The sequence below is a fragment of the Carcharodon carcharias genome, chromosome 14 (assembly GCF_017639515.1).
Source record: "Carcharodon carcharias isolate sCarCar2 chromosome 14, sCarCar2.pri, whole genome shotgun sequence".
Lineage (NCBI taxonomy): Eukaryota > Metazoa > Chordata > Chondrichthyes > Lamniformes > Lamnidae > Carcharodon > Carcharodon carcharias.
In genome coordinates, this window is record NC_054480.1 from 138,238,698 (window position 1) to 138,264,313 (window position 25,616).

The 25,616-nt window shown below is 41.0% G+C and overlaps 1 protein-coding gene across 1 annotated transcript in view; it reads left to right on the plus strand.

Moving 5' to 3' along the window:
* hcn2b (hyperpolarization activated cyclic nucleotide-gated potassium channel 2b) overlaps nucleotides 1-25,616 on the plus strand; it is a 127,944-nt gene that overhangs the window by 93,556 nt on the left and 8,772 nt on the right. The window contains exons 6-8 of the mRNA XM_041205560.1: nucleotides 13,714-13,860; nucleotides 15,480-15,720; nucleotides 23,240-23,404. Of these exons, the coding sequence (XP_041061494.1) occupies nucleotides 13,714-13,860; nucleotides 15,480-15,720; nucleotides 23,240-23,404 (553 nt within the window). The remainder of the gene's footprint in view (nucleotides 1-13,713; nucleotides 13,861-15,479; nucleotides 15,721-23,239; nucleotides 23,405-25,616) is intronic.

Sequence of the window (25,616 nt, forward strand, 5' to 3'; positions counted from 1 at the left end):
GTCATGAGGACTCGAAACGTCAACTCTTTCTTCTCCGCCGATGCTGCCAGACTTGCTGAGTTTTTCCAGGTAATTCTGTTTTTGTTTTGGATTTCCAGCATCCGCAGTTTTTTGTTTTTATAGCATTAATGTTTCTTTGTGTTCATGGGAAAAGAGCTGCCAGTACTTATATCTTTCAATCTGAGCTGGATTCTAATCCAGGCTCCAGAGGTTCCAATCCACAATTCCAACCAGTTTACATTGTTCCTAGCTAGGTCATATGGCTGGAGTTTCTTGCTTTTATGCTTGCTAGCCTGGGGCTCCCTGTGTTTGACTCCCAGAGGTGCCGATCTCTAGGATGTGCTTGCCTTGATTCACTAAGTCCAACCAGTTCTGAATCAGACAGGATCATACCCAGGTATACCACAGTGGAGAGAGGGTTATTAGGGTTAATTGTTTCACCCCACTGAATAATTTCTCCAGCTAATAATTGTGGTCCAAAATTAGTAATTGCTGTGGAGATTTAAGTAATCTTGATAGAACATTGTGAATGAAATTAATTCTGGATGATAGTAAAATCTCAATTTTTTTTTTACCTTCATTGCATTTGCACTTATGTTTTGAAATAGGTTTTTTAAAAAATGCTAACAATTAATTAAATAATCTAGCTTTCCAGTTGAATCATGAAAACATCATTCCTGGAAAATTGCTGCAGCTTACCAATTGCATAATCACAGAATGGTAATTATAGAGAATCACAGAATTGTTACAGTGTAGAAGGAGGTCAATTGGCCCATCGTGTCTGCGCCTGGTCTCCGAAAGTGCAACTCACCTGGTACCGTTACCCTGCCTTCTCCCTGTAACCTTGCACATTCTTGCCTTTCAGATAACAATTGGTATTAATTTATTTGGAATTTGAAGCTCTAAATTTATATTAACCTAAAACTGCTTATTAAAGAACAAAGAAAAGAAAGTCCTTGCATTTGTGTAGCACCTTACATGACCTCAGGGTGACCCAAAGCACTTTAAAGCCAATGAAATACTTTTTGAAGTGTAGCCACTGATGTAATGTAGGAAAATGTGGCAACTAATTTGTGCACAGGAAGATCCCTCAAGCAGCAATACCATAATGACCAGATAATCTATTTTAGTGATGTTGGCTGAGGGTTAAAAATTATTCAGGACACTGCAGAGAATTCTTCCCATTTCAATAGTAACAAGTAGATAGCATTTCCTTCCTTCTAGACTAGACAGGATTCTTACCCTTGATTCCAAGAGTAAAAGGATAATATCTTAACCCACTATGTTGCCCAACGCTATTTAAGTGACACTTTTAAAACTATTAAATCCTGTTTCAGTATTCGAAACAATCAGGCTCAAGATCACAATAATTTAAGAGAGAGTAATTACATCAACCATGGATGATTAAAGTATAACCTTGGTGGCTAGTGTAATAATAATACGTAAAGGGATTCATTAACCAAAGTATAGAAAGATCACAGTTAATAAAACTCCTACTCAAAGGATTTGCGAATAGTTAGGTCAGGAAGTCTTGTTTGAGGGAAGTAGCTTTGGAGTAAACAACCACAACTATTTACATTAATGTACTGCCTTCAAAGGATTTGGGAATAGATACGTCATAACATCTTTACTGTGACACATACCTTTGATGTATGCAAAATCTGCTCTATAAAGGATTATGTTCTTCAAAGGGCTTGAAAGGTAGAACTAGAAATTATGTCATTTTTTTTTGTTTAGTTGAGCTGTTCATTTATATTAGATACTTGTTCGATATACTCCACCATTAAGCGTCTTGTCGTGTATCTTTCTAAACTATAGAAGGAAGGAATTTGACTAACAGTTGAATGCAAGCAGTCTCTAAATGGGGACCTTAGATACAAATTGCATGCAGGGGATTTTGAAAGAGTGCCTGAGGAGTTTTGATACATTAAGTTGTGAAGCTGTGGAATTCACCTCCTGGGTTAATGACCGAGACAAATATTATGTCAACATTCTAAATTATGTTGTCCAGGTGGTTGAAGGATAAAGGGATATGGGTAGGTAGATGTGACTAGAACAATTTTCTCATGTAGAAGTTAAACATCAACGTGGGCTAGTTGGGTCACGTGGCTTCTTTTTATGTTGTAACTTTGTATTTTAGTCTTGAATGTCACTTTCCAGGAAGGCCGAGTCATTTTTATGGAAATTTTACACAGCCAGTAGATTGCAAAACTTATTTTTTTAATCAGCCATCTCTGTTAAGTGGCTATTTAAGTTCTTGGGAAGTGTGAAATGAGTACTATTGCATGTGCTTCATAATCGTCTGGTTTCTGCTGTTCCTGACAATGCTTTTGTGTTTCACAAATATACAGCCAAATTGTTAAATCCTATGAAGGAGGAAAACAATTATTTTATTTGCAGAATAAAGGAGATTAATAAAGATGCAGTTTGAGTTAAATCATTCAATGCATAGTGACTGATCATCCAACTCATGACATAGGCATTATCTACTGAAGAATGGTCACATTTTACATTCGGGAAGTATGTTACAACTTGATTAGAGATGACCAAACTGGTCATCTCACAGGTTGTTTGGTGCGATCAAAACATATCAAACTGAGGTATAAACAGAACCACTGAGATTAATTTCTCAATGTAGTGGAAATCAATAAGAAATTAATTTGTCAAGTAGCTGCATTGTGGCATTCACTTATGCTGGAAAATAACCACTGTCTATTTACTCTGTGCTGTTATGGCATCATCTTTATACTGTTCGCTGATTTCCTTTGTTTGGCATCTGAAGGACGTCAGCAGCAAAGCATATTTTTCCTGGAGGGTAAAGCATGCAGATCAGATTCCGTGCAATATTGGCAGCAGTTACTGGGATATTCCAGATGAGGTTTTAGCATTAGCCTTGTTGTACTAGTACACTTATCATTTAGGGTTACCTTCTCTGCAAGATTATCTATTGAAAATTTGATTACACCTAACGTAATTTGTCTTCAGACACCGTAGTTTATCTTGGGAAGAGCAGTAACATCTCTAGAGTCGTTATTTGTAGAAAACAATCAGTGCGGGTAAATGGTATAGTTGTTCACAAAATGATATGACTTAAATTTCCTAATTATGTGGAGTAATCAGTTAATATACAAACCCAAAAGCAGCTGTCCAAAAGAAAAAAGTGTGACTAAATACAGGATACCATGTAGGTCCTGATGTGATGTGAAATCTATTCAATATAACGCAGCTGGAGTCTCTTGTATGGTGTTCAGTACATACAATGAGCAAATAATTAATTTTCGTGCTTTTCTAAATGTGGAAAACATCTTCAACAAAGAAAAAAATTCATTGAGCTCCACAGCTTGTGATGATTACGCAGTCAAGGCAGATTTGAAGCATGAAGAATTATGAGTAATGGGTTTGAAAGTGGCTCTTGAAGGGATGTTATTTTGATTAATTTTCATTATTCCTTGGTGTGTGTAGAAATAGCCCATGCTGTGCAATCACTTGTTTGCTTTTTAATGGAGAAATTCTATAATGCATTTCAAGTGATTGTGGGGAAGGGGGTACATTCTTGATTATTAATGTGCATTAATGTTTATTTGAGAGAAAACACACAAGGGTTAATTTAAAAAAGGGAAACCTAAGCAGGATTTTACCCTCGATCAAGTAAAGACAGTAAGTGTGTCTAAGGTTTTGGAATGGGAGACTTTGATTCCAATATGGCCAGTTGCAGAAAAGTTGGAAAAGAAGGAAATATTTTGGTTTAATAATTGTATTGTGGATTATTGACTTTTACTATGAAAGCTCACACTGTAGCCCAATATATATTTTTTTAGTTTGATTTTCATTGGCAAGATCTATTTTGTTCGCTGGAGTGTAGAATAATAATTTGTATTAATTTTATACTGGGTTGATGGTGACATAGTGGAAATGTCACTGCACTAGTAATTCAGATGCCCAGGCTAGTGCTCTAGAGATATGGGTTCAAATCCCACCACAGCAGCTGATTGGAATTTAAATTCAGTTCATAAATCTGGAATATAATGCTAGCTTCAGTAATGGTGACCATGACAACTATCATCGACTGGGTTTTTACAACAACTAAATAACATTCTTTTGCGCCAGGAAGGAAATCTGCCATCCTTACCTGGTCTGGCCTACATGTGAACTCCAGACCCATAGCAATGTAACCTCTGAAATGGCCAACCAACCTTCTAGTTCAAGGGCAATTTGGGATGGACAACAAATATTGGTCTTGCCAGTGACACCTATATCCCATGAAAATATGTTTTAAAATTATCTCTTAAAAAACTGTAGGTATCATGGAAATAATTTTGACATTATTTAATATTTCTGACTTTTGTGTATTTTGAGTATTTTAATTTGGAATAACTGCAGTAGCAAATTAATGTTTTTAAGTCACACATTTGTTTGAAGGTAGCTGGATAGTGAAAACCTTTAAACAAAAATAGTTAATGGTGAAACTGGTCATATTTAGACTGGAAGTGCCTAATCCTCCCAATTACAAAATAATTTATATAGGTTTTTTTTTTTAACAAATTTAGATTTAGTTGAGTGTTTTAATGCTGGTGTGATTGTTTTTCCCCACTGTTAATTAGATGGGGAAGAGTGACATGAGCAGTAAGATACATTGGTATTATTGTACACCTCACAACGATTGAACATTGTCATATAGGCAAGTGATTGCACAAAGGTACAATCATATTACTGCAGTGATTACAGTCATTAGGGGTCATTTTAATCTATCCTACCCATTGGGAAACCATCAGGATTGGATCAGATGTTTGCTTTACATCCCAACTGATTTTACTTTCAACGGACTCCAATGGAGAACAAAATCAAGTGAGGTGTAAAATGGCCACGAGCCTGTCAGTTTCCTGCCTGGGCTGGGAGGATGAAGGGGGAATGAAGTTAAAATGATCTGTATTGTTTAAACATAGGCCTAAATTTTCACCATGACGGAAAGCATCTCTGTCTTGTCCAAAATAGCGCTGGAGGCCCAAAACCAGAAGTCCTGTCCCCAAATCTGGCATCTACCAATTTCACATATGTTAGAGTGCAGCTGTTTTCAGTCCGATCCAATTTTCGCTAGTGGGATGCTAGTGGGCTTTAGTCTTTTCTGGAGATGGCCTAAAGCTGCTGGTATTCTTTGAAGAGCTGGGGTATCCTTTTGGGTAGGTCCAGGGACATCTTTGGGGAAGGTAATTTGCAATTTGGGAGAGGTCAGGTGCCCTTTGGGAGAGGTCAAGTGCCCTTTGAGTTTGTTAAAAGTAGACTTGAAAGTGGATAAATGCATTGGAACTGTTAAGCTGTCAAGGGAACTGTCAAATTGTCAAGGCATTTAAATCTCTTGGCCTTTAGACTTTTGAAAATATTGTCTGCAGTTTAAAAAATCAATGCCTGCTATTTCACTCTGTCTATTGACATAAGCCTGAGGACTATCATGATAGGATTTTCACAACCTATCAGTTTCAGAGTGGGGTGTCTGTCAGTTTACAGTTTGATTGGCAGCTCTAAGTGCTTATAAAGTTTTTAAAGTGCGGCTATAAATACAAATGCTTGTTAAGGTATTAAATAGTGAAAGAAGTCAAATCTAGTGAATGGGTTTATATCAATGCGAGTGTATTTTTTAAGTAGTGAATTCATTCATCAATAGACAAATAATTTTATTTCCTTTCCTCTCAGCATGGGTCCTGATGTCTGTACATGGCTGATATTGGGTAAGTTGGCTTGGTCGGTGTAAAGAAAAAAGGGTGGTGGGTGGGGGGGCATATGAGTTGGCACTGTTGGCAGAGAGTCTTTAAAAAAGGATCATGGGGTAGGTGGAGGGGCATAGATTTGGCATGGAGTGCACGAGGAGCCACGGAGATGGGTACAAGGGCACGAGGTGGCATGGGTTGGCATGTAAGGGGCATGGGGAGTGTGTGGGGAGTGATGAAGGAGTGTGAGGGGTGAGGGCTAGAGGACTGTTTTTTGTTTGATTGTGTATTTTTTTTTTTTACAGCTAGGGCAAAGTTCCAGAGCACCAAGGTGGGTCTTTTAAACCACCGCCTCTGCACCCGGCGGCCCTGTGGCTGCCTCTGAACTCTTTCCAGGGGCGATGGGCCCAACTCCGGTTAATACCAACCCCCCGAGCAAAAATTCGACTGTCGGGGGCACTTTCTCCTGAGTTGGATTTGCGGAGCTGGGAATTTCCTGGCCCTGCCCTCTCGACTCGGGAGCTAAAATTCTGGCCACATCAGATCATCTCACTTTCCAAACGTGAACTGTGTAGATAGATAGATTTTATGTACTCAAGACCACAGCAAGGAGCTTCATTTACTGCGAGCACTTGATGGTCGTTGTATCCGGCACAGCTATCCACCAGTTCATTTTAAAGTATGGAAAATTCCCGCATAGATCTGCTAACCTGAGGGGACAAGATATTCCACATCCCCTTGGGGTGGGTGCAGCTCTGTGCCATGAGTGCATTTATTAAATCTGCCTTTCTGTACAGAGTAAGATATAAGTACCTCGATGCCAATAAAACTAGTCAGAAATGATCTCTTACGAGGATCAAATGATTTTGCTGTGCAGATAACGAACTCAGATCGTATAAAACTGTTGTTTGAGTTTTGCTTTTTAATTCACTAGGTTGGTTCCTGTGCCAAGTGGGCTGAGTAAACTCGGCCTATGTTCCCTGGAGTTTAGAAGAATGAGAGCTGATTTCATAGCAACGTACACGATTCTGAAGGGCCAGGGTAGACACTGAGGGATTGTTTCCCATGGCTGGGAAATCTGGAACACGGGGCCACAGTCTTGGGAAACAGTGTCAATTATTTAGGACTGAGATTAGGGAAAATTTCTTCACTCGGAGGGTTGTGAACCTTTGGAATTGCCTGCCACAGAGGACTGTGGATCCGTCGTGGTTGAATATATTTAAGGCTAAGATATATTTTTGATCCCACGGGGAATCGAGGGATTTGGGGAGCTGGTTAAGATAGAAAAATCATCCAGAACGAGAGGCAATATGGTCAACTTCTCCCATGTGTTCTTAATGTTATTGTTATATTAGTGTGGCCTTCACGAGACAGTAATGTCACCTTCATTAATGTCAGCCAGTTTATGCTGAATGCACACAACAGTGTGCTCTGTCTCAGACAGCCTCTGTGCAGGCACATTGGACACTGTTCATGGTTCTTTTGAGTATTTCCCAGGAAACAAGTGTCTACAGCATGGGACCAGAATTATCCTATCTAGACACAGATTATATTTATTCACCAATATGTTGTGCAGTGATCTGCAGGAGTTAGATCTGTACTGGCATGCAGTGTGAACCCTATGTCATTCTCTTGCCTCCTGGTATCACATGAAACTGACAACAGTTCTTGCAGTCCTAACCACATTGGCTCGATCTCCTGGGCACCACCACCAGAGCAAATTAGTGACTTTGTGTTGTTATTTCTACTGAAAAAGACAGATCAGCACAATAGTTACTGTGTAGCAAAGATACCATATTTTGAAATTTCTTAGCCAGTTTCCAACAGGGGCTAATTCAAGAGCAAAATACTGTGAATGCTGGAAAAGTGAAATAATGACAGGAAATACTCCAGGTTAGGCAACATTTGTGGAGGGAGAAATAAAGTTAATGATTCGGGATGATATCCTTTCATCAGCACATTCTTCCGAAAGGCCATCAATATGGAAGGTTGGGTTAGATTTTGACTCGGGCTTTGGGACTTTGACGTTGGGACCAGGGACCCAAGCCTTCACCTTCTGGCAGCAAGGCTGGCTTCTCAGTCATCCTGGAGACTGCCTCCTAATTGGCCCCCTCAGAGTACACCATCCAAATAAGGATGGAGGGCAGGCTCCCAATGATGCCAGCCCAATAAGAGGGCCAGCAGCACTGGAGCTTCAGAAGCCCCACCAGGAGAGCTGGGTGCAGCTGAGGCTGGCCAGGGCCCATGAGGGTGCCTCAAATGGAGACATCCTCCAAAGCGTAGAGGTCAATAAATAATTCAGAGGGGCGAAGCCAGTAGGGGGCCCCTCCAGTTAGAATTTTTGAGCCATTGGTGTGGCCTTTCCTGCTCACAGCCCCACCATTGGGACATGGAGCCTCCTGTTCCAGTGACCCACTGGTCTGCATCATGCAGAGGCCACTTCTGTTGAGCTAGAGGGGCCACTCTGACAATGACAAAATGTTCGTGAGGCAACAGTTTTGGGGTCTTAACCAGGTTATTTGCTGTCCTTTTCCATGCAGTGGGCAGTTGATCCACTTGCCAAGCTGTCTCTGAAAATTCCCTGACTACACTATTTTCCCACACCCTTTCTCCTCTCCAGTCCTGCTATGTTCCTTCTGTCGGATCGCTTTGCTTGCAAACGCAGTTGCACACCTATCTACTGGTTGGTGAATTGGCAAACAATATACAGCAGATGCAGAGACCAATATCAGATGAAGCACATGCTATTTGTTTAACACAAGTCACAGAGCACTAACACAATGTGTGCTTCTCCAACCAGACCCTATTCTAAACTACTGATTAACATTGTAGCCCACCCTACACAACCATTGGGTAATACAGTCACATGATCAATCTACTTACGTTCTCTTAAAGGTGTATTGCACCTCAGATTGCCACAAGCCCCCACCCCATCTCCAAGCCTGCAACCAAGGGGCCGGAAAAGTTCAGCCTGTTAAGTTTCTTTCTTTCTTTCTCCACAGATGCTGCATGACCTGTTGAGTATTTCCAGCATTTTCTGTTTTAATTCCGACAGTAAGGACTTTTTCAAAGCATGGGGAATTTGTACAATGTTTTTAAAAGCTAGTACATTAGATAGTTAAAAGGTTAATGGTATTTCTTTGATGTTGTTTCCTCATAGACAGTAAGCAATAAGCAATAGTTAGCTTGATTAATGTTAGCTCATTAATTGCTTAAACACCTCGCACCCACTGTATTAAAAAAGCTTTGATCTCTAATTGTGGGTGTGACAGTGAGTGATATAAAACAGAGATCAGGACACTAGTAGGCACTGAAGCTCTTTGATGAAGGACGCTGCACAGACCATTGGAGTTTTAACGAGAGAGTTGCAAAGACATTTCCTAAGTCTTGGCTAAGAGGTAAGAAATTATTTGGGTATAGCTAGAAGTTGTCTCATTTGTCAAGTAAGGTTATTCAGCCATGAGGGAAGCCAAGGGTGTTCTTTATTTTCTATCATTATGTAAAGTTAGGTTGTACTGTCTGAATTAAGTGAGTTTGATTATTGTACTATTAGGGTATTCAGGGCTGAAAGGATTAATTCGTGGAATTGGATAAACAGTACTGTCCACATGATGATGTAAGAGAGAGAGAGAGAGAGAGACACTCATGGCTAGGAAGCACGAAGAAGAAGGCTTATGGCTTAGACTGAGTAACACCTGCAGTCTTGTATATCTGTAAATTGTTGTGTTCATCCAATAAACCAGTTATTGCTCAGGCATATCAATATCTCTACAATTGTTCCTCAGCCAGTCACAACTGTCATACAACATGGTCTGAGTGGTGGGATCTTACAATAATTATAACAGCCATTCTGTATGTTACCTTGAAATAAAGCAAGTCATGTACTTACAGAAAACCTTCTCTCATCAGTGTTTCCTTGGTTCATCTTTGGAGATGTTGAAGATACAATTGGGCAACTGACCTGATTGCCCAGGTCAGCTCACAAGGTGGTGATGTTGGTAGACCCATGGTTTTCACCATTAGGAAAATAGAACCAGGACAGTGTGAGTCAGCCATAAATATAAGATTTTCAGACCACCGATGCCATTGAACAAGTAATAGAAATGAATATTAGATGATTGACCAATCTGCAAATTCAGTTTTACAATGGACAGCAAGTTGCATATCTACCCTGTGATCTCCACGGTGTTATTGGGCTCATCAAGGTGAGGGATGTTAGTGCTGGAGAGTGGAGCTCTTCCCATTTTAAGCAGCCAGTGTCAGCATTAAGCATTCTCAAACGTCTAAGCATTGTGTAAGCACAAGCAGATGTAAAGGCCCATCTCCTCCCTCTGACAATATGCTTCAACTCCAACCTGAGACAATGCACTAGTGTGACATTTTTTTCATTCCCAAAGCAGACAATCTGTCACCTCTGAGTGAGGTTGCTAATTACTGCCAAATTAGGGAATGTTGTTGTGTCAGCCCATACCCATGAGGTATTGAATTCAGACATGAGGCCATTCATTACAGCCAGCAGACAGAGTCGGCATTCTCCATAGCAACCAGGTCCCAGACTTGAAAAAATCAGCATTTAACCAGCTGTACCAAGGAGTTGATCCACTAGGCTACTGTCATCATGGCTGCACCATATCTCCAAGGAGTCAGAGGTACATCCTTCCTACTCATTTCAAAATCAAAACATAAAGCATATACCTGGAGAAGCATCTTTTGTATCATTTTCTCCTTTGGCACACATTAGTCGAAGTATATTGCTTCCTATTTAGGATTATTGATAGACGTACAAATGGTTATAAAGGTACAGTCAAATGATGTTCTGTGTTAATGAGTAATTTGCTAAGATTCTAGTTGTGCAAGTACTCTGCTGAAGCACAAGAGCATGAGTGACAAAACAGGGTTTCCTCTGTGACCTCCCTAACACACAGTGGAAAATTCTTACCTAAGTCAGAATTTTACATTCCACCTCCAGCAGGTTTGTAGGCAGTAGGTGGCCATACAATTCTTCAGATGGCCTTCTCACTGGGTTCTCACCCACCCCGACCTCTCCGCAACTTTACGGTGGGATGGGACTGAAGGTGACAATGCCTGATGTTACCAGAGAAGACCCATGTACTTATCACTATGAAGAAAGAAAGCTGCATTTATATAAAGCCTTTCATGATCTCAAGACATCCTAGAGAGCTATCCAGCCAATTAAACACTCTTGATATGTAGTCACTGTTGTAGTGTGGAACGCAAGCCATCCAATTAGCACACGACATGGCCCCAGCCAGAATCATTGAAATAAATGCCCAGATCGTGTTATGGTGTTGGCTGAGGGATAAGCGTTGGTCAAGACACCAGGAAAATTCCCCTGCCATTCTTTGAACAGTTCAGCGGGATATTTTGCATCCACCCAAGAGACCAGATGGGAACTTTATTTAATGTCTCATGTGCAAGATGGCATCTCCAACAATCCAGCACTTCCTCTGTACTGCACTGTAGAGCCAACTGAGATTCTGCGCTTAAGTCATAGAGTGGGGCTTGAACCCAAGACCAGCCAACTCCAGAGGCAAAAGTCCTACTTGCAGTCATGGGTGACACCATCTGAAATAAATGTTCACCAAAAAGCAGGCCTGAGAGATTGTCTTCCACTGCACACGTGAAATTTCTTTAACAAAGAAGGATGAACATCCCATTCCGTTCATAATTAACACCAAGCTAACACGATCACAGGTTTGAAAGCTGATTGTTCCCATGATTAAATGACAGCCATTAATTATAGAGGAGAAAAAAGTCTTGCTCTTTTTGTTATAATTGGAATTTCAACTTCATGGAATATTGAATAAATATGAAAGAATAGAAATAATGTCTAATTTTCTGACTTGTGCTTTATATAGGGATACAATTCTTAAGGGGCGCAGGAGCAGAAGGATCTGGTCTATATGTGCATACTCCATTGAAGGTGCAGGACAGGTGGGGAAAGTAGTTAATAAGGCACACAGTATCCTGGGCATTCGTAAAGTGATTTGCAAAAGAAGCAAATGTGATGCGAGAGAAAATTTTTTTAGACAGCGAGCAGTTCAAGTCTGGAATGCACTGCCTGGGAGTGTGGTGGAGGCAGGTTCAATCGAGGCATTCAAGGACTTTAGATAATTATTTGGGTAGAAACAATGTGCAAGGATACAGGGAAAAGGTAGGAAAATGGCACTAAGGCATAATGCTCATTTAGAGAGCTGGTGAAGACACGATAGGCTGAATGGCCTCTTTGTGTGTCATGACAATTCTGAGATCTGACCTGTGAGGTAGAATGTTCAAGAAAGGCTGATAATGGTTAGAGTGGTATGTGTTACATATTGGCAAACATAGTTACAGTATGACACATACAACCAAAAAAAATTCCAACTTAAATCTGAGCTCTAGATGGTAGCTGGACAACTAACATCAAGCTGTAGTGAACGGTGATTGGAGGTGAGGGTACATCATTGTGTCTGTGTTCTGATTGGTACATCTTGAAGTAAATTAATTATTTTATATAACAAATTCTAGACATTTCAAAGTTTTGTCTGAGTAGCCTATTATGAAAATGTAATAAATAAAATAATGAGCAAAATCTACATTAGATCATTTCTCCTGTGTACCTCCCAGGGATGTCTTGCATACCCCCAACTATACCAACGTTTGTTAACCCTTCCTTTTCATCAGTTGGAGGACAGACTGGCAAATCAGATACGGAAGTCAGCCCACTCGATTTGGGGCCCATCTACTCAATTCTGTAGTTGTTAAATGTTCAATCTGCTGCCTTATTGGGTGAGGCTCCATACCTGGAATGTTACTTATCAAACTTTGTCCTAAAATGTCAATCAATCAATCTCTGAGTTGTTCAGATTTGCCCTTCTGATCAGATTATCATGGCTACCTGGCTAAAGGTCATACACCAATTTTATACATTTCTATTAACTGAATAATTTAACTATAAATTCTGATTAACTGGACATTTACTCCACATAATTTTGCTGTTACCGAGACCCAAATTGTATGTTACACACGCATACATTTTGGAAGAAAAATTATGCAGAGAATTCTTACCAATATTGAATTCCTGATGCATAATAGAAAATCACAATAAACAGCTTTCTCATTTTACAAGAACTGGGTTTTATGATTATTCTGAAGTTCAGTCCATTTTCAGAATACCGGTACATTTTTCGTGTGCTCTTCTATTTGTGTTATCTACATTATGAATAAAGTTTAGAGCCAATTTATGGTTAGGGGTGCCTTTTCTATTAGAAACCCTTACTGGAAAAGTCATTACTAGTTAGGCATGTCCAGTGGTCAAAATCCCTTACTGGTACTATAGACTTGGCAAATTACCCTTGTTTTGCCCATTATTTTATGAGATTACCAGAGGATGATTACATTATCTTGTTGGTAATAATCTGCCACCCTTTGAAAAATACAACAACAGAGATGGGAAATACCAGTGCAAAAATTTAATTGGAATCATGCTGGGGCAAATTACAGGAGCCTTAGGACATAATGTTGTGCAATACATATCAGAAATATAATATTGGATTAAGTGTTGACTCCTGCAGTCCAGAAATAATTTCCAACATAAAGAACTATTGTGATTTATGACAGGACCGTGGAAAGTGAACTCTAGTATACAAATGCTTAATATATCAGAGGTAAATTATGATGAATTATTCTAAATGCTTAAATATCAATGTGTTCACTACCTCTATTCTGTCTATAATAATGCATTAAATGCATTAGGTTATTATAGTTTGGCATTGATATTGAATTATGACCTTGATTTATATTCTCCAGGATATTAGCAAGTGAGTTGTTTATTACACATCCGCTGACAGCAAATCACTCCTGTCATAAGGCCATCTTTATTCCTGATTTGATACATACTTGTCCCCAGTAAGAGTGTTTCATGCTCAGTAACTTTACATTTCCAATTAGCGCTATTTTCTACTTGACTGAAACTATGCTGTATCCAATGACAGGCTTTCTTTCTGTACAGTACAAGCAAGTGGAGCAGTACATGTCTTTTCACAAGTTACCTGCTGATTTCCGGCAAAAAATTCATGACTATTACGAACATCGTTACCAGGGAAAAATGTTTGATGAGGACAATATACTGGGAGAGCTAAATGAACCACTTAGAGAGGTAAGTTGAAATGATAAGTGCCTACATGTTGTGTATTTTCATTTTGGTCCAGGTCATTACTGTAATCTGTTAGCATGCTCAGTTGAATATTGTATAAGTCTCTTATGAGACCAATCTGCAAATAATTTGAGAAAGAAACTTGCCTTTTCAGGACCAGATGCTAGCATGAGGCAATGCTGCTGTTCATTTCAAATGCTGACAGTCAGGAATGTTCTAAGATAGCTGTTGTGACAACTGAACAAGACCTGCGCAAGATCCCTGGGGTCCCTTGTTCTCTGTAATCTCCCACAACATATTCCTACTTTTATCTATCAAGGAAGCATAAAATACTCAGTCATTTCTGTCAGATTCTGAGCAGGACCCTTTAGTTCTCAATCCAATGTTCCCCGCTGTGCTAGCTTTCACACGAGTATGATCGGGAAGATTAAAATAGCATTCTTTTTTCAGACATAAAAGTAATAATAACAAATGAGAGGCGGAAGTTTGTACTTGCTTGGTGGAAATGCATATGGATAATCAACATCTGAAAGAGGAAGAGAAGTCAACCTATTTTTTTTCTCTTCGCACTTATTGACTTTCTGTGTATTTCTCCAATATTCACTGTTTAACTAGAAGTTAGTCATGTTTCAGTATGAGTGTGAGCAAAACTCCAAAGAAAATAAGATGCATTTGATTGAATAATGGATGAACTGATTTAAAATAACATATCTAGAAAATCAACCTCAATGAATTCCCATGATCAGTCACCTCAGTAAACCCCAGTATATAGGTTTAGTTGCAATGAAGAGAAATTGTGTGGATACACTATTTGCATGACAATATATGTCATTATTGACGTTTTCCTTAAGCTTGGTGTGAAAATATTCAGAAATCTTTTTTCAGGTTAAACTCTAAAACCCTGAAGCTATATGAACCAAATATTTGGTTCCTGTGTCGTGTAATGCATGATCATGCTAAATCACCATACCAAGGAGTTGACGTGGTGTTACACCATTGGTTTTCAACATGGCAAGTTCCGCATTGCTATTTGACCATCAGAGTGGAGCCAAAAGCATGGAATTAACTGCCTGATGGGAGCTACAGAACTTTCCTCCCAAGCGTCCCCATGGGAGCCCTTACCAATGTTAACGGAAATCAACTCCGCCATATGTACGACTTTCACAAAGACAAAACTCAAAAAAAACACTGAGAACATGAGGGTTGCAGATTCTGTGTGACTGAATAAAAACAATGCTATGCACTCAAGAAAATAAACTTACATTGTCTGGTTTAAATTAAATAAAAGTGATGTCTATATAAAAAAAAAGAATATGGAGGTTGGCTTGCAGCGCTTGTGTGTAAACCCTTTTCTGCTAATCTGTTCACTACTATAGACCATCTCCAAGGCAATATAGGCTAATCAAGATGGCTGTTGGACAAGTAGGCCAGTGCCTCCTCAGAGAACAGCAGCACAAGTTAAAAAGAACATCAAGTATAGAGTAGATCTTTTGCCAGTGGGGTGATTCTCTGTGTATTCATGTTATTTCCATGGAACACCAAGCATGTCATCTTTTGATTTAATTGTCACCATTCTTATGCTGGGACCAATAAGACTTATTGTACTTTATTTTTAAATTCAGGAAATAGTGAATTTTAACTGCCGGAAGCTGGTAGCCTCAATGCCACTTTTTGCCAATGCGGACCCAATTTTTGTGACTGCCATGCTGACCAAACTGAAGTTTGAAGTGTTCCAGCCTGGAGATTACATAATCCGTGAGGGGACAATAGGAAAAAAGATGTACTTTATCCAGCATGGGGTCGTTAGTGTCCACACAAAGGGCAACAAGGAAATGAAACTCTCGGATGGCTCATACTTTGGAGGTCTGTGTCTAAGTTCAATTCTTGCTCATTACGGACAGCCAGCTGACCGATATGTTATTGGTGTGATAATGTAAGGTGGCAGCCCTGGTCACATGCAGTTGTGAACCTGTGTTCCCATAGGCAGTATTCCACTGTTGCTCAATGGTTAAGTCACGTAAATGGCACTGAATCAATAATTTGTCCATGTTTCCATCACTTTATGTGTTACAATCTCGCAGAAAAAGGGTGCAAATTTGGGCCAATTAAATAGTGCCTAATACTTATTGTTGAAGCAAAATTTTCATTATGTAAAGGAAAGCATGGATTTTCTTAAAGAGAAAATAAAACCATCTTGTGAACACCTCTTCGGAGTTTTTTTTTATCCCTTAAACAAAATGAACCTCCCCAAAACATGACCTTACGGGAGAATAATTCCAATATCATGTTTTCTTTTTGTTCCTTCTCAACAGCAGCAGAAATGGCTTTTGAAACTCTTTAAGCTACAATGGTTTAGGTTTTCCTCTTAACCACATGGGTGTTGTGCACTGCTTCGGTAGAGCACAGGAAGGAAAATATGATGTGGAGGTTTACAGAAGCCTAACATATATCGTCTTGGATTTTTCTTCCTGTGCTCAGGTGGTGAAGACAATAAATCCATTGGTTTTTGTTTTGTTACTGGTGAAATACCAAGCAGGGACATTTCCATTTCTGATGTATCTTGAATAGACCAGTGACAATGACAAATCTGGTAAATGACCATATCGAATGATGAAAAAATAATCATCCATAGAAACTAGCGATTGTCCAACGTGCTGAAACAAAACAATGCCAATATTGGCACTTGAAATTTGTGAATGTAACTAAATTAAACACTGCGTACCAAATGTGGTTTTACATCAAACTGTGCAACCAGTTGACCATTATAGGGTAAATTGATCTATTTGAAAAGGATTTGATTAAATTCAGTAGTCCAAATAAGTAGGGATGAATTTAATATCAATAAATATGAAATAAGGGACAAAAAAGAAACAAGAACATAATGGATTCAGGTTCTTTGGTAATGATGGACAAGGAGAAAAATTGGAATAATTACTCAATATTCACCAAATACTAAATCAATACAAGGCCATTGATAAGCAATTTAACCAACTGAGCACAGTTTGAATAGGTTTTTTGCTGTAGAGTTGAGAAGAACAGTCTTGGTCCTCCTGGCTCCTCATGAAGTGAATATAATATTTTTGGTGGCGGTCTCTAAGGGCTGCCAGTTGGATTCCATGTAAACTAGGCTATGCTGATCAGAGCAAGCCAGTGCCTACACTGCACTGCACTAATGAATTTCTTGGTCTGTACTTAGTCCCACTCATGGTAGTTGACTTTTTGGTTCCAATCAAATTTTGCAATTGGGCAATCTTAACCAATTTCATTTTAAGGGATTTTTTGTACCAATGTGAGAGAGGAGACCTACCTCAATTAGTTGCTCAAGTTTCTTTCTCATTGGAACTGAGATGCAGTGCAATTCAAGTTTTACTGAAGTCCACACTGGTCATGAGCCCCTTGTGACTGCAGGTACTTTAAGCAGATTCTGCCTAAAGTGCTTTGAAAGGAACTGTTTCGTCAACTTTGTCAATCAGCCTGAGGGTGTCAGTTCTGACGACAATATTGCTTAAAATAAACCTAATCTGTGAGTGCAAAATAAGTCAAAAAGCTTTCAAAAGTAATTTAACATGACATATCAAGCACTCTGTGTATCACCTCCATAGAGTGAAAATCATTTGTGAAAAACATTCATCTTTGGTTCTTAAGGTGTTAGACATGAGTCTCTGTATTTCTGATAATTACAATGCTTTTTTGGAAACATGCACATTTTATCTGACTTTTGTTGGTGTCAGAAATTTTGATTTATTCCAAGTCGATGCCTTAAGCCAGCGCTGACAAGTAAATGAGTCATATGCCTGGTATAGCGATGCACACTCAACATTAAACAATGCAAAAGTAGCTGCCCCACTATGTTCAGTCAGCTTATACTTTATGATTGTCCCCTTATTCAACTTGGCACTGGCTACCATATAGTTGTAACTGGAGCAAAGCCAACATTTCTAACTTTAAATTGTAATAAATAAATTCCTCACAGTCCATTTGACTCATTTTGGAAATGATACACCTCATGTGGAGGCCTCTGCACAGGATTTCAGTACACATGCAAAGTTGTGCTCTCCCCTGAGTAGAGATACAGATTAGTGGGGCAGCGTAACTTGGTGCTGTCCACTTTCACTGCCCTAACTCAGGTGTTGATGCCTATAGTAAAGCTGAGGAATAATATATCTCATCGTTATTTGTGACCTACTTCCAATTCCTTCAGTCTTCCAATACGCTGCCTGAAAACAAAGAATCGTGACTTCAAATTCAAAAGGTGGAATTAGACCATTACATATTTGGTTTCAAGTAGTAATGGTTATTGATGTAAGGATTATTGACCTGCTGGTTTAAATTTGCATACCAATCATTATGATTTCATAATCCTACTGCCAGGCCAGGTTAATAACTTCAGTACAAAGTATGCTACCAGTTCATTAATTTCCTCAATATTAAGAACAGTATTCATTACTGCATTCAGGCTAATAATAATTCATCTCTTTTTTTTACAAAGTACAAAGTATTTACAACAGTGAAACAGCCATTCCATCCATCAGGCCCATGCTTGTGTTTATGTTCCACACAAGCCTATTCCCACTCCTCTTTAACTAACCCTGTCAGCATATCCTTCCATTCCTTTCTTCCTCGTGTGTCTAACTAGTTTCTTCTTAAATGCATTTAGTTGTTTGCCTCAACTACTCCCTGTGGTAGTGAGTTCCACATCCTAGCCACTCATTGAGTAAAGAAGTTTCTCCTGAATTTTATATTGGATTTATTCTGGACCTCTTATATTTATGGCCCCTAGTTTTGTTCTTAACTTGCAAGTAGAAACAACTTTTCTATGTCTACCCCATCAAACCCTTTTGTATTCCCCAAGACCTCTATTAGATCGCTCCTCAGTCTTCTCTCTTCTACAGAAACAAATTCCGGTCTGTCCAATCTTTCCTGATAAGTGTAACCTCTCAATTCAGGTTTCATCTATTCCATATCAGCTGCCTCTGGATCCATTAAGAAAGCCCAATATCACTGTACTCTTTCTAGTACACCAACCACAATAACATATGTCAGTCAGATACTAATATTGTGCAATGGAATTACACCAACATTCAGATTTTAATCTGAACTCCCATCCAGGACTCTCCACCCCTGCCCATCCCGCTGACCCCGCCCTGTCTTCCAATCCCAGCCCTACCCCTGACCTTCCCCTCTCGGATGCTGAACGTTCAGTGCTCAGCAAAGGACTCAGTTTCATACCCTTACGCCCTCACCTCAATGAATTTCGGGCTCGGCACATTGCTGAACTCTTCTTCTGCCACCTTCATCCCCGTGCTCACTTCTCTGGGGAGGAGTCCTCTCCCCGTTCAATGGATCCTTTATCCACCTCCAATATTCTCCCCTTACCTGGATCCCTCACTCTGGATTCTTACCTGCTCTTGATCTTTTCATTGAGAATTGTCGGTGTATCATCAGTCGTCTCAATTTCTGTGCTCCTCTCACCCACTCTAATCTGTCTCCTTCTGAACTTGCCACACTCCGTTCTCTCAGGTCCAACCCTGACTTTGTCATCAAACCTGCTGACAAGGGTGGTGCTGCTGTTGTCTGGCGCATTGACCTCTACCTCGCAGAGGCTGAGCATCAACTTGCGGACACTTCCTCCTACCTCCCCCTGGACCATGACCCCACCACTGAACATCAAGCTATTGTTTCCAGGACTGTCACTGACCTCATCTCCTCTGGAGATCTTCCTTCCACAGCTTCCAACCTCATAATCTCCCAACCTTGGACAGCCCACTTTTACCTCCTACCCAAAATCCACAAACAGGACTGTCCCGGCAGACCGATCATGTCAGCCTGTTCCTGCCCCACTGAACTCATTTCTTCCTATCTTGACTCTGTTCTCTCTCCCCTTGTCCAGTCTCTTCCCACCTACATCCGTGATTCCTCTGACGCCCTACATCATATCAACAATTTCCAGTGCCCTGGCCCCAACTGCCTCCTCTTCACCATGGACGTCCAATCCCTCTACACCTCCATCCCCCACTGGGATGGTCTGATGGCTCTCCGCTTCTTCCTCGAACAGAGGCCTGAACAATCCCCATCCACCACTACTCTCCTCCGTCTGGCTGAACTTCTTGTCATACTGAACAATTTCTCCTTTAACTCCTCTCACATCCTCCAAATAAAAGGTGTGGCTATGGGTACCCGTATAGGCCCCAGCTATGCCTGTCTCTTTATGGGGTATGTGGAATATTCCTTGTTCCAGTCCTACTCAGGCACCCTCCCACAACTCTTTCTCCAGTACATCGATGATTACTTCGGTGCTGCTTCATGCTCTCGTCTGGACCTGGAAAAATGTATTAATTTTGCTTCCAATTTCCACCCCTCCATCATTTTCACATGGTCCATCACTGACACTTCCCTTCCCTTCCTTGATCTCTCTGTCTCAATTTCTGGTGATAGACTGTCCACCAATATTCATTACAAGCCCACCGACTCCCACAGCTACCTTGACTACAGCTCCTCACACCCCGCTTCCTGTAAAGACTCCATCCCATTCTCTCAGTTCCTTCGCCTCCATTGCATCTGTTCTGATGATGCCACTTTCCAAAAAAGTTTCTCTGACATGTCTTCCTTCTTCCTTAACCGAGGTTTTCCACCCACGGTGGTTGACAGAGCCTTCAACCGTGTCAATCATCTCCCGCGCATCCGCCCTCAAGCCTTCTCCTCCTTCCCAGAACCATGATAGGGTCCCCCTTGTCCTCACTTATCACCCTACCAGCCTCCGCATTCAAAGGATCATCCTCCACCATTTCCGCCAATTCCAGCATGATGCCACCAAACGCATCTTCCCTTCACCCCCCACCCCCCCCACCCACTGGCGGCATTCCGCAGGGATCATTCCCTCCAGGACACCCTGGTCCACTCCTCCATCACCCCCTCCCATGGCACCTTCACATGCAACCGCAGAAGGTGTAACACCTGCCCCTTTACTTCCCCCCTCCTCACCATCCAAGGGCCCAAACACTCCTTTCAAGTGAAGCAGCATTTCACTTGCACTTCCCTCAATTTAGTCTACTGCATTCGCTGCTCCCAATGCGATTTCCTCTACATTGGAGAGACCAAACGCAGACTGGGTGACCGCTTTGCGGAACACCTTTGGTCTGACCGCAAACATGACCCAGACCTTCCTGTCGCTTGCCATTTCAACACTCCACCCTGCTCTCATGCCCACATGTCCGTCCTTGGCCTGCTGCATTGTTCTAGTGAAGCTCAAGGCAAACTGGAGGAACAGCAGCTCATCTTCTGACTAGGCACTTTACAGCCTTCCAGACTTAACATTGAGTTCAACAATTTCAGATCATGAACTCTCTCCTCCATCCCGACCCCCTTCCTGTTCCCTTTTTTCCAGTAATTTATAATTTTTTAAATATATTTTTCTTTTCCCACCTATTTTTAAATTTATTTCGATCTATCATTTTATCTCCACCTTTTAGCCTATTTCAATCCCTTCCCCCCCACCCCACCCTCACTAGGGGCCCCCGTCACTTGCTCATCCTGCTTTCTACCCTTAATGTCACCATTAGCACATCCTTTAGCTAATACCACCACCGTCAACACCCCTTTGTCCTTTTGTCTATGACATCTTTGGCAATCTCTTCTTTGCCTCCACCTATCATTGGCCCCCTATCGAGCTCTACCTGTCCCACCCCCCCTCAACCAGTTTATATTCCACCTCATTTCTATATTTCTTTAGTTCTGATGAAGAGTCATACTGACTCGAAACGTTAACTGTGTTCCTCTCCGCATATTTTGTCAGACCTGCTGAGTTTTTCCAGTTATTTTTGTTTTTGTTTCAGATTTTAATAACCTTTTGAGTTAGGGTTTGGATTTTTTTGGATGGCAGAGTTTTCTGACCCACCACCCAAAGAGTCAGCAGGGGATGCATCTTCACTGATACTGGTTGCTTGGGACCATTTAACGCTCCCAAGAAGCATTAATTGGCTGGAGATGGGACTTGCACCCCCCACTCAGGTGGAAGGCCCACCTCGGAGAGTCGCTGGCCAGTTGCTCAGTAGTCTCAGCAGCGCCAGTGGCCAGGACTGGAGCAGTCTCCAGATTCTAAGTTCTGGAGTCCAGGACCAGGTAAGTACAAGGGGTCTCTCGGCGGGGAGGGGGAATTGTGGCCCAAGGGGGTGGCGAGAGGGCGTGGGGGTCTTGATGGAGAGGTTGGGGGTGGGAGACGGAGCACAGGCCGGGGGAAGACCTTGTTTGGGGAAGCGGTTCCCAGTGGAATGGAGCCCCCCCCGCCCCACTACCCACCCGAGGCCTCAGCAAGGTCACTTTCTGGGCTTCCCACCCTCCTGCTGGACTCCTGCCGGGTTTAAAATTGAGGCTGGGTGGGAAATGGCTCTTAAGTTGTCGTTACTTGCCCATTCAAGGGCCTCAATTATGGTATGGGTGGGCCAGCCGCCCATCCCACTGTGACATTATAGAAAGGTCAGGGCAGGCAGGAAGGCGGTGGGAGAGCCATCTGCGGAATTGTACGGGCTCCCCCCATCTGCAAACTGACCAGTGGGGGGGGGGGGGGGGGGGGGGGGGGGGGGGGGGGGGTGTTGTGGGGGGGGTGGTGGGGGGGGGGCGGTTGGTGATGGTGGAGGTGGAGTACCATAAAATCCTGCTCCACGTATTTGAAATCAACAAACCTGATTACTTGTAAACAGCTGTATCAGAGCTCATGTGGTATGTCCATCAGTAGCTGACAAACTGAAGTTACTTCTCAAAGGATCAGCTTCTTGACCCATTTCAGATTAAATAAATTGAAACAATCTGATACGGAATTTCCCTTTCCTATATCTATTGGTGCTGAAACGAAAACAACCATTTCACAAGCATAGAAAATCTTGCCAAAGCTGATACATTTTCATATTATCGCTTGGCTGATGTGTTTGCAAAAAATTAGAGTCAGCTTTGTCACAATGGTGCCACAAGCACTAGACCAGTGACTCCTGGAAGGTTGTTACTGATTGCTTAAGAGAGAGAAAATTTACAAAAAAGCATTGTCTGTCTTTGGTCTCAACCTACATGCAACCAGAACATCGTGTTGCCACATAAATGCAAATAATTCCTTCTCCTCCTTTATCAGAATCAGGTGGATTTTAAATACAGATCAACCATGGTCAAATTGAATGGTTGAACAAGCTTGAGGGGCTGAATGGTTTATTCCTGTTCCTTTGTTCCCAAGATCACACTGCCAACAGTAATCAATGGTCATCCAAGGACAATGGTACAATTACGAAAAAGTTTACTGTTGTACCTCTTCGTAACACAGAGTTGGGCGATGAATGATGGGTTATGGTTGGATCTGCAAGCTACAGCTGTGCTCAACTTACAACTTTCTAATTTGCAGAAATCTGTTTGTTGACAAGAGGCCGGCGAACTGCCAGCGTGCGTGCCGATACCTACTGTCGTCTGTATTCTCTCTCTGTGGATCATTTTAATGAGGTGTTAGAAGAATACCCCATGATGCGAAGAGCCTTTGAGACTGTGGCCATTGACAGACTGGATAGGATAGGTACGGCATGATATCCTTATAACACTATTAAATGTCTCCTCTCTTACCTTCTAAATATAATTCTTCCTGAAGCGTCAGAATATGCTTTCATTTTATAGTGGTAGATAAGTAATCATTTGGTACAGTTGAATATGTGTTCTCAAATATGTCCTTCAAAATTCCATGTATCCTAGCAACAGACAGTCTTGTATAAATATATTACAATTTTTTACGAGGAAATAATCCTCTTATATCACATAATTTTTCAATAAATTATAGAATTTATCTACATTATTAAGTATTGCATAACATTGAATATTAAACTGCATGATATGAGCCCCATGTAATTACTTGGGTTCTGAATATTTTTCCATTTAATACAATATGAACTGCTGATAAATTGAAAAAAACTATTAGTTTAATTATTTTTCATAGAAATAAAAGAGAGAAGGTAAACTAAATAGTGATATTCATTGATTAGCCAACGATATCTTGCATAAGGTTAGCTTTTTTAGCCTATTTCATTACTAATCGACTCTCCAAATCTCTGCATTTGTTTCTGATGATAAATAATGAGCCATTAACTAGACAAGATTATTAATTTACAACGCAAGGTGATTTTATTTGGCACGCATTGCATTCATTTAAATAGTTCACTCATTTAAATCCATTCGCAAACAAAAGGTTATTAACATGGATTTTTAAATATATTAAAATATATTTTAAATATATATATTGCTGTTTTATGCTTAGAAAAATGTCTGTACCATAGAGGATGAAATCATGCCTTGTTATATTTATATATCAGTGCTTTAATAAGGTGGTGTCAGCTTGGTTTATTGGTAGCACTGCAGCTCCGCTCCAGGATTTGGACATATAATACAGGCTAAAGAGTACAGAGGAAGTGCTGCATTAACAGACTGCCAGATTTCATCTGAGATGTTAACCTGGCATCCTGTCTACCTGTTGAGGTGCCATTATTTGAAGAAAGCAGCGAATTCTCCCAGTGTCTCAACCAATTTCCCTCCCTCTATTGAAAACTCTTAGTTAACATTTGTGGGGCCTTGCTGTGCACAAGTTGACTCTACATAACAGCAGTGGCTGCACTTGAATGAAATTACTCACTGGCTGCTGAAATGCTTTGGGGTATTGTGAGGACGTGAAAGGCCCTGTGTAAGTGCTTCTGGTGAAGTTCTTCAGAGGGGTGGGGGTGGGGGGGTGGGAGGTGGTGTCGGGGGGAATCGGAGGCTCCGTTGCAGGGAATCAGGGGGTGGTCAAAAAGGTTGGCAGGGGCTTGTCCGGTCACAAGGGGTCGATGAGGCAGCAAATTCGACCCAACCGGCAAGTAGAAAGGCACTTATCTGCCAGGTCCAAAAGTTCTCAGCTCTGGGCGCTGGATTTTCCAAGGTCCAGGAATCCAGGCCATTCAGAGCTAAATCTGAAGTGGCACATAAATGGGGATAATGTAGCCTCAAACTGGAAGTGAGCAGGTTCAGGTTTGGGGTTGAATTTCAGATTTTTATGATTTGAACCCCTACCCGACTCAAACCCAACTGTTTTTTTAGTGTTAAATTCAGCAACCACCCCCACCCCCCATCCCCGCCACCTATTGTATCCAGATGCGACTTTTCTGATTGGGGTATGAGATCTTATACCTCAGCGAAATTAAATAGGATTTTAGCTGGTCTGTGGGTTGAAATACATCTGTGCTTGTTAGACTGCTGTGAAGACAAAGCCAATGCCTAGCAACTGCAGTGGGCATGGGACCATCCTAATGACTGTGAAGAGCAGCTGCAGGAGCTGAGAACCACAGAATCATATTGATTTCCTTAACCCTGAGTTGCCCTGAATTGGCTATCTTCTGAAACAACTAAAATGTACTCTTCACTTAACAGCAGCAGTCGTTGTTTTCCTTCGTTGTTCATTTAAGGGATCATTTCTGCACTTCACAGTAATCTCCATTATTTTCTACTGCATTTCAAAATCAAATGAAAATAATTATCGGAATGAATTTTAGTCCATTTATTAAATAGAGAGCCAGCAAATGTTTTTGTGTATAAACACACACCCCAAGGAGTTTTGAGGGGTTTGTGTGATATAATCCCCTTTCTTGCAGGCAACTCCAACCTTAAACATATTGCATAACATTTTCTTAAATTAATGGCTCCTTTTTAACTATCTTCCCTATTCAAAATTATCAGTAAACCTGTATTTTTATAACCATTAAGCATAA